Source organism: Stegastes partitus, unplaced genomic scaffold, assembly GCF_000690725.1.
Source record: "Stegastes partitus isolate 25-593 unplaced genomic scaffold, Stegastes_partitus-1.0.2 Scaffold1511, whole genome shotgun sequence".
Taxonomy (NCBI): Eukaryota; Metazoa; Chordata; class Actinopteri; family Pomacentridae; genus Stegastes; species Stegastes partitus.
This window is the reverse complement of record NW_007579242.1, coordinates 97,012-106,541: the sequence shown is the minus strand read 5'-3', so window position 1 is coordinate 106,541 and position 9,530 is coordinate 97,012. Positions and strand designations below refer to the sequence as shown.

Here is a 9,530-nt window from a genome sequence, read left to right as displayed (position 1 = left end):
TGTCCGTGAAGCAAAAGTAGTGCACAAGCTAATACAGTGCTGAAAACTAGTGTCCGTTATTTAGTGTTTTTTTCTGTGAGTCCTTTTGATGGACTGCGTGGAGCAGAAAGACACAGAAGCAAAGGCGCCTTCCGTCGTGGACAGATATTACACTCGCTGGTACAGAGCCGGTAAACACTTTTACATTTCCGCCATGTTAGCTAGCTAGCTAGCGGCTAACTTCAGCGAGCTAACGTTGGCACAACTTGTGAATTCAGGGAGAGAGAAAGCAGGAAATGTTTGTTCTAACCAGCAGAAATGAATTTAAAATGTCACGAATATGGTTGTTGTCGTTGTTTTATTTAGATATGAAGGGGAAAGCGTGTGAAGACCACTGTATCCTGCAACATTCAAACAGGTAAACAGTGGACAGGAATCTGTGCAATACTGTTATTCCTAGAACTGTAATTTATAGATATTTTGGTTTATTTGTTTTGCTGATGTTCCTTAAAGGTTTGAACTAGCCTCTTTGCTGCTGTAACAATGCAAATTCCCCCACTGTTGGATTAATAAAGGATTATCTTATCTTAAAATATAATTATACCCTAAATTTAAGATTAAGTTTATGTTAACTTGACTTATGTAAACACTGATTAGCTGTTGATCGAGGCACACGTGGTACCCTTTTTTTTTAATCACCATTTTTGTTTATGTATTATTTATTTAACCCAACACGTTATGTTTTGGGGATTTTCTTTCTGTTGGTGTTGTATTATTATATAAAAAAAATATTCACATATTTTTCCTGTTAAATAACTGATATAATTGAAATGCCTTACAACATAATGCGACCCAATAAAGCAACAGTACAGCACAGTGGGGCTGAACAATTGATAAATAAAACAACAGTTCTAAGAAATACAATTTGCAAATAGCAAAGGCTGCAATTTAGGGTATATGATCTGCAGATCTTGGCTGAGTGGTGGCTCGGTGGTTAGCACTGTTGCCTCGCAGCAAGAAGGTCACCGGTTCGCGTCCCGGTGAGGACACCCGGGATCTTTCTGCATGGAGTTTGCATGTTTTCCATGTGCGGTGTGTGGGTTCTCTCCGAGTTTTCCGGTTTCCTCCCACACAGTCCAAAGACATGTTGAGGATAATTGGTGATTCTAAATTGTCCGTTGGTGTGAATGTGAGTGTGCTTGGTTGTCTGTCTCTAAGTGTAGCCCTGTGATAGACTGGTGACCTGTCCAGGGTGTCCTCTGCCTTTGCCCTGAGTCAGCTGGGATAGACTCCAGCCCCCCGCGACTCTAGTGAGGATTAAGCGGTGTGTATAGATAATGGATGGATGGATATGCAGATCCAGGGTTTAAACTGTCATGTCCTTGGTTTTACAAATTCATCTCATCCTCCTTGTGTGACAGAGCCACTCTTTTAAATCTATTACACATTTAATATTTAACTGAAGTAGGATGTTATACCGCAAATCAAATCGCAGTACCTGTCAGAAAAATCAGTCCGATTTTCTTCTCCAAATCATTCATCCCTACAGTACAGCCTAAAATGAATTATAAATGAATGAATCTAACAAAAGTGATGCACTTATTGCAGTAGAATTTATGTGGCTCTGTAGAGGGGTTTCCATTTTTCGATTGAATTAAATTATTTAGTTGATGTATTTTCCCTGATACCTGTCTTAACTATGTCTGATATCATTTTGTTTCTAACATTACCTTCCAGTTTTATGCCACACTGTCATAAAACAAAGTAACTCCCACTCAGTATGAGTGACTTGTGTCACTAATAATGTGCCTTCAAAGAAAAGGATTTATTCGGCAGTTTCATGAATACATTTTAAAATGTTTATTAGACTTGACAAATGTGTGTATGTTCTTTGCAGACTATGTGTTGTCACTTTAGCAGAAACCCACCCGATCCTTCAGAATGGGCGCACAATCAAAAGCATCAATTACCAGATCAGTACCGGCTGCAGTCGGCTGAATAACAAAGTGTCTGGGAAGTCCAAGCGGGTAATTCAATAAATCTCCAGATGATTTAGATTTTTTTTTTTCCCCCTGTGCTTGTCCTTACCTTTTGTTTTATCCCAACAACAGGGGGGGCAGTTCCTTACTGATTTCGCACCTCTGTGTAGGATAACATGCTCAGATGAAACTGAGTACACAATCTACAGGTGGGACCGTGTTCTTATTATTCAAAGCATACATTTATTTTAGTCGTGCTTGTGTGTCAGGATCACTTATGTAATTATTTGTTTTAGCTGCATCCGGGGTCGTCTTCTGGAGGTCAACGAGAATATTTTAGAGACACCTAATCTGTTGATGGAAAAGGTAAACGTTAGATATTTTTACATTGCATTGATGATGTCGTCTGTAAATCTGATTATGTGATCAATGCTTCAGTATTTATTATGTGTGTATGTCTCATAAACAATATATTCTATCCATTTGTCTGCTTGTAAGGACATTAGGTGATCCACGAGTTAGCACCTCAACCTGATCACTACATCTTCATCTCATCTTATGATTTTGTCTCTTCAATCTGAACAGCCGTCCACTGAGGGATACATCGCTGTCATCCTGCCAAAGTTTGAGGAAAGCAAGAGCATAACAGAAAACCTACTGACCAGAGAGGAGTTCGAGAGCGTCGTCTCCAAACGTAGCGATGTCCAGTCGCAAACCTCCTGACGGGGCTTCACCCTCTGGCCTTGTTAATGTTTAAACTGTCCCGGGAGAAGTTCTTTCCCCTCACACTCTCACCCGGTCAGAGGAAGACCGAGAACAGCATCGCGGACAGTGATGTTTACATGGGGTCACTTCTGAAAGACTTTTGTGTGTAATGCAAGCACTGTGCCTCTAGGTTATTCTACATTGTTTTCAGTGTTTAAAACTTTCATGAAGGGTCCAGGAAGCACTTCAGTTTCCAGTGCTTTATCTATTGTTTTTTTTGTTGTTTTTTTTGCTGAGGAAAGCATGAAAAATGACTCTCATCCTGTTGTTACAAATACTCTTCAGTAAAAGATATTTTTGTAAAATATCAAGAAAAGCGCAACAGTGATTTAAGAAAAATATCGTTTATTTTTTGTGTCACTTTTATTAACCTTTCAACAGTCAAAAGAATAGGTGGTCCAAAACTAGATCTGATTTCTTCACTTCGGTAGCGCCACTACTACACCAGCGTTCTTAGCTGCTCTCAAACTGTACAAAGATTCTCTAAAGCTTAATGTATGTTATACATTTATCACACCCTCGCCTAGTACCAAAGTCATTACCTTGGGATACACACATACATTTATATATATCTATATATATATATATATGCTTCAAGTACCATATCATATATACCCTTTAATACATATTGGCCAAGTAGGCAGCTTCACAATGATAGTCTTCATAACAAGTACACTTCAAGGTTCCATTTGACACAGGTGCCAGTTCAGATTCAATTCTCTGTGAGGAAAAAAAAAATGTCAAAGAGTATGCTGTGTACACAGAATATGGTTCGATAATACTCAGGACGCTATAAGCTAAGGTCCTGATTTCTCAAAAGCATCTTTGTGGCTTTTTTTTTTTTGGGAGTAGCCACGCTTAAATAAAAATACCTCCAGGGACGTTGGAGCTTCATAAGTTTCATATTTTCTACCAGTAGCAAGAAGACGTCCTCATGAAAATCAGATGCTTCATGAGGATGAAACATTTGGCTTTAAAATTGTCTTTTTTTTGCATTTTTCTACTAATATGGCACAGGGGGAATGTTCCATAGTAAACTCTATGGCAATTACACATTAATTATACGGCGTGGTCGACTTTAAAATACCTATCTATCCAAGTGAGACGCTGTTTACAAAGCCAGTGATCAAGGATGCTATGTACCACTATGGCTAACATTACATAAAAAGTGTTAACGTTACAAGCCTATGATCTCAGCAGACTCAAACACGAGGGTTTTGGCGACGATGGCGTCATGCACGGTGGGGTTTTCACTTTGTTTTGTCATTTAACTTGTGCAACACGTTTACAGTACACCACGAAACAAATAGGCTCGTCACACAGAGGCACGTGGTGAAGACAGATGTATGGCTGAGCTGAGCGTCGAGCGGGAGTTCTCTCCTGATTTCTCATCAGTTTATCAATTCAGGGGCCAGAGAAGCGATAAAAGTGATCGCAAAAATCAGGTTTGTGCCTCGCTTTCTGTAGAGACTCACTATCACAGCGTTGGCTGATTGTCTCCATCTTGTGGACTGGGGTGGAACTGGTGCTTTAGGTAACGAGCTACCACCAACGGGCATCGAGAGCTTGGATCTGCTTCTTTTTTTTTTTTTTTTCTCCTCTTGTAAACCTTAGAATTTATCATCCGGACAGCAAATGCAAACTCTGGCTGACCAAAGGCAACCATCTTCACCCCACAGCTCTAGCCCACTCTTTAGTGGGTGCATGAGGATGAGGGGAGTATTTTCTGCGTTCTCCAGAGAGGTGAGGTTAGCTATGTGCTGCTCCAACAAGAGTAGTGGACAAAAGGGGGGGATTTCTGACTCCCGGATTATTTGCTCTCTAGGAGGTTGAGACCGGCCATGTGCTGCTCCAGGGACTTGACCCCGAAGCCGTTGCTGTTCTTGCCGTTGAGGGCTCCCTCCTCTTTGACAGGTGTGGATGAGTCCTGCCTTTCTCTCCAATCCTGTGGGGAGCTCAGGCTACTCCTCTCGGACTTGTACTGCAAATGGACAGCAGAGAGAAAGATTGAATGAAAAAGTAAATAATGGCACACTTCTAGCCATGAAAAGGGGCTTAACTCTTTATAGGGTACTCCTTGAAACATTTGGAAAATGAACATTTCAATCCGAGGGTGTTATTGAAGGACATTTCAAGATATTTTTACTTTTGTGACTTTAAAAAGAAAAAAAACAATGTTGCAAATCAAGATGAATAAAGTTACCGTATATGGCAATTTGCCCATCTGCAGTTGAAAAAAAGTGATTTTATAATAAATAAAAGAAAAAGTCATAAACTGCAAAAAAAACATTTATTTAGAAACATTTTACTTTAAGGTAATGATACTCACACAACCAGTAACAAAGTGTTTATAAAGTGCTTGGCAAGTTCATTTAGTCACATTTGTCTTGGGGTCGTGATATTGGCAATAATATCAAAACAAAATCAAAGTGTACCTGGGGAGGCACAGGGTGGACATGTTGAAGGAAGTTACCAAATATGGTCACTTGCCCCATAAAGGGTTAAAGCTAATAAACATTCTTAGAATAAAAATGGATCACAAGACTACTTGCATGTGAAACCATCTGACAGTTATAACCGGACTCACGAAGCATTCAGCTCATTATTCTGGTTTCACAGCCCACAACTTAATTGTTTCAAACTAAACGAACATTTTTGGCTCTAAAAAGCCTGTTTTTAGTGAGAAATCAAAACAACAGGCACAGTTTGTGATTAACTGGTGAACACAGTGAAGCTGTAAGAAGCTACAGACACAGATGTTTAGTTAGAAATGAAAATGCAAAAAAATGAAAGGCAGCTGGTTGATAAAACGCTTGCTTCTGCTGCTCGTGATGATCATTTCAGGTTAAATAACTACATTTTAGTAGATTCTCGCAGCCTGCCAAGCTAATCCGAGCGCTACCCGTTCAGTGTTGCGTCCAGTTCACCTTTCGGTTGAGCTTGTTGCAGAACGGGAGGAGGGAGAGGACAACAGTCAGGACGGTTCTGGTCGTCTGAATGGATGAGTCCACCTAAAGACAAAGAAACACAATTATGCAAAGCGGGAAGACGTGCCAAATGCAGCAGATTATTAACCACACATAATTAAACATTTCCTTATTGGTGTCCCACCAAACGCTGCCCGACAAACACTCTTCCATTAGCGATGCACGATAAAGTGAACATCAGGATGGAGATTGGAGCCAATACATATAAAAGAGGCCTCCATTAATCAGCGGAGGACACGCTATTCTTCATCCCGTCCTTTTGATTCCAACCCTCGCCTTTATAGCAAGGTGACCTGAGGCAGTTCATCTCTGCCCAAGATGCTCATTAATTCCTCACCCATCCATTAATCCGACACCCTGCTTTAGATGTTGGTGTTACGGATCACTCAAAGATTGCGCCGTAGCCAGTAATGAACACAGTTAGTCGTGCTCTATTGTATGTTCAACGCTTCACTGACCCCCCGACGGTTGTTGTTGGGGGGGTGTAGCTTTGATGCTGTCAGAGCTGATAAAAAAAACATGCTACCGTTATGTCAGCTCTGTGTGATTATTTCTAATTTAATGTCTGCCAAACCAAACAGACTTTGAGGAAAGAAGGTGATTGATTATTTTCTTTAACAAACAGCACCGACACTAACTAACAGAGGCACACAGGAGTAGTGTAGGTACCTTCTGGAAGGTGGCAGTCTTGCCCTGTACAGGAGTCTTGGCTCCCATCTGCAGCTGTTGGCACAATGCCACCAGTTTCTCCATTTCTGTCATCACCGCAGACTTCTCCTCATCAACCAGCTGGAGCAGAGAGAAAGACAGACAAGACAGAAGAGAAGGACGTCTTTTTAGAGAAGCACGGATGGTTTATGACGGCATTTTCCGGGGAGACGCGGTTAATACGCGCGGACGTTGATAGATTTACTGCGCTGGATTTACAGTGCTCCTTGTCAAACACAAATCAGGCGTCATAAAGAGGGAGGATGAGATAAATAAAAAAATAAATAGGCTTGCTTGATGTAATCCATCAGCAACAGCTATGATCTGCTCGCTTAAGTCTGTTATCCAGCTGAGTTAATCCCTAGATCTCAGTCACAGGGGCCATCAATCTACTTCAGTTACATGCCACCAATGACCCAAAATACAAGCTCTAATTCAGGGTAGCGCCATTCACGGCTAACAAAAGCACATAAAACCTACGGAGAAAAAAAAAAAAAAGGCGCTCAAGCTTATTTGCATGAATAGCTTTCTTTTTGAAAGAGGGGAACACAGGTGTGCCACAAGTGTGTCTGGTGCCAAAGAACTATGAAAGTGGAGGGTGAGACAGAGGGACTCCATTAGCAGCAGTTTTGTTTGATGTAATTAATCAGAAAAGCACGAGGCAAGTTGAAGAGCTGGGGCCTCCTGATTATGAATTAGTCGTGGGCGGTCGCAGGCAACCTCCCCCCCCCCGCCCTCGTCCCTCTTCCGCACGTGCACGCCAACATACACACCGGCAGACGCGGCGGTGACAAATGGCGGTCGTTAAAGGCTGTCAAAAGGAGCCATTTAATTAAACTTGGAGGACCCGGGGAAGAAATTGGTGGAGGGCAAGAGGAAGGAAGGCACCGAGGCTACGTTTGTTTGTTGGATCTCGAGTGGGGGGGAAAAAAAAGAGGACGATGAAAGTGTGTGACAGCCTTAATTTCCTGCTCTCGCTGTGTGATTTATATGGCGGACCTGGCACCGCGGCGTGCCAGACTGGGTGATATGGGCGCGTATTGGTGTGAGAGGCATAACATGTGTGCGGGCACAGGTGCCAGTGTGTGTGTGTGTGTGTTTGCATACCGAGTGGGTTCGCGGCTCACTCAGTTGAAAAGAAAATAAACTGCGGTGTATAAAATATATCTGGGTTTTTATCTGATTGCTCCTTACATGAAAAGTCTTCTTTCTTTTACATAGCATGCATTAGATTTATTTTCGTATGCTTAATGCGTAGAAATGTTTTGCGGTGCTATTATGTGAATGTGCTTTGGTGTGCGAGTATTCAAAAGAGACAGATTTGCATTAGTGTATGTATACCTGAGCGGAAAAGGTGCGGAGAGATGAGCACAGCTGGAGACCCTCTTCAGAAAGAACCTTAAAAGTCACAGAAAAGAGACAGAAAAAAAACAACTTACTTACACAAATACAAGCAAAGCTATAATTCTTTGGGCTTTCACTGGGAAGGCCTTCAATAGGGGAAGAAAAAAAAGCATAGTCAGTAAATATTGAGTTTAGTTTTTCTTATCAGTATGCCTTCCCGTCTCTTTCCCCCCTTTCTCTCTTATCTCCTCTGCTCATCCCAAATTGAATAAATCTTAGCTGACATTTCAGGCCCTGATTCTACAAATCACTGTACATAACTGGCAATGATCCCAATTCAATAGGAAACACCCCCGCCGTCCGAGAGGGCTAAGAATCTACCTCGCGGTATATTTCCAAGCCCTTGTCGTGGCCTCTCAGATCTGGGAATTGAATGAAGGGATGCTGGCATTTACTAACCTATTGATCTACCAGCCTCGCTTTGTCTTTGGTGTAATGAAACAACAGATGCATTCATTAACAACTTCAATGAAGTGGAGGGGGGCAAAAAAAATAAATAAATAAAAAAAATAGAGCAAAGGGGTGGAAATTAGCGGATGTGGACGCTCATACCTCAGCTTGATGAAAAAGATCCAGTGTTGTTTTCAGCAGCCCCTCCCCTCTGCAGGAATCAATACGGAAAATGATAAAGAGAAACACGGATTAGAGAGATGAACAAGCACAAAACACATCCGTGGCAATCAGCAACGACAGCAACTTAGATAAATTGCGAAGAATGTATGAGTCATGTCAACTTTTGTCACAGCGCCTCAAACTATGCCTGGTAAATATCGATAGCTGGGGGGGGCTCCAGAATCTCATTAACTCTAAGCCTCTAAATTCGTGTTCATGTGGATTCTTAAGAGGCTTTTCAGTGTCGAGCTCAGAAACAAGTTTAACAGTTTAGCAAGCAGCAGATCTGAAATCTGTGTGTGTGTTTGCGTAGTGAGTGGCGCTGGTGGTGGTGGGCTACCTGGTGAACAGGTACATGTTGTAGGCCATGCTGGCCAGACTCTGGCTCTGCCGGACGATGTCGTGCTCCTGCTCCTCCCATTTCTCCACCTCCGTGTCCACGTCCGATGACAGGAGTCGCAGCTCCAGACCCAGCTTGGCCATGCTCGTCTGCTCCTGTACACCCAGACAAAGACATTCTATATGTTCTCGTAGTTTGATCTTAACAACTGGACTTGCTTGAGTTTCTTGAGGATGTTTGGAGTTGGGAGTTCCAGATACTTATATCCTTAAGGAGCCATTAACATTTGAGGGTCGAGGGGGAGGAGCAACAAACCCCCAATGGAAACCAATGAGAGGGAGGAGCAAAACCCCCCAATGCAAAACCAATGAGAGGGGAGGAGCAAAAAACCCCCAATGGAAACCGATGAGGGGGGAGGAGCAACAAACCCCCAATGGAAACTGATGAGGGGGAGGAGCAACAACCCCAATGGAAACCAATGAGGGGGAGGAGCAAAACCCCCCAATGGAAACCGATGAGGGGGGAGGAGCAACAAACCCCCAATGGAGACTGATGAGGGGGAGGAGCAACAAACCCCCAATGGAAACTGATCAGGGGGAGGGGCAACAAACCGGAAACCAATGAGGGGGGAGGAGCAACAACCCCAATGGAAACCGCTGAGGGGGAGGAGCAACAAATAAACCCCCAATGGAACCCAATGAGGGGGGAGGAGCAACAAACCCCCAATGGAAACCGATGAGGGGGGAGGAGCAACAA

General features: G+C 42.7%; 2 protein-coding genes across 2 annotated transcripts in view; one reads left to right on the top strand and one right to left on the bottom strand.

The window, feature by feature from the left end:
* abitram (actin binding transcription modulator) lies at positions 1-3,034 on the top strand. Its single transcript, XM_008300211.1, has 6 exons — positions 1-170; positions 346-397; positions 1,877-2,006; positions 2,091-2,167; positions 2,255-2,324; positions 2,544-3,034. The coding sequence occupies exons 1-6, from the start codon at positions 89-91 to the stop codon at positions 2,679-2,681; spliced, it is 549 nt and encodes a 182-aa protein (XP_008298433.1). The 5' UTR covers positions 1-88; the 3' UTR covers positions 2,682-3,034.
* Positions 3,035-3,051: 17 nt separating this feature from the next.
* The window catches only part of ctnnal1 (catenin (cadherin-associated protein), alpha-like 1), a 60,174-nt gene continuing 53,695 nt past the window's right edge, over positions 3,052-9,530 (bottom strand). The window contains exons 14-19 of the mRNA XM_008300212.1: positions 8,775-8,929; positions 8,375-8,423; positions 7,760-7,816; positions 6,380-6,499; positions 5,651-5,734; positions 3,052-4,704 (exon numbers count right to left, since the gene is read on the bottom strand). Coding sequence (XP_008298434.1) covers positions 4,534-4,704; positions 5,651-5,734; positions 6,380-6,499; positions 7,760-7,816; positions 8,375-8,423; positions 8,775-8,929 — 636 coding nt within the window. The 3' untranslated portion in view covers positions 3,052-4,533. The remainder of the gene's footprint in view (positions 4,705-5,650; positions 5,735-6,379; positions 6,500-7,759; positions 7,817-8,374; positions 8,424-8,774; positions 8,930-9,530) is intronic.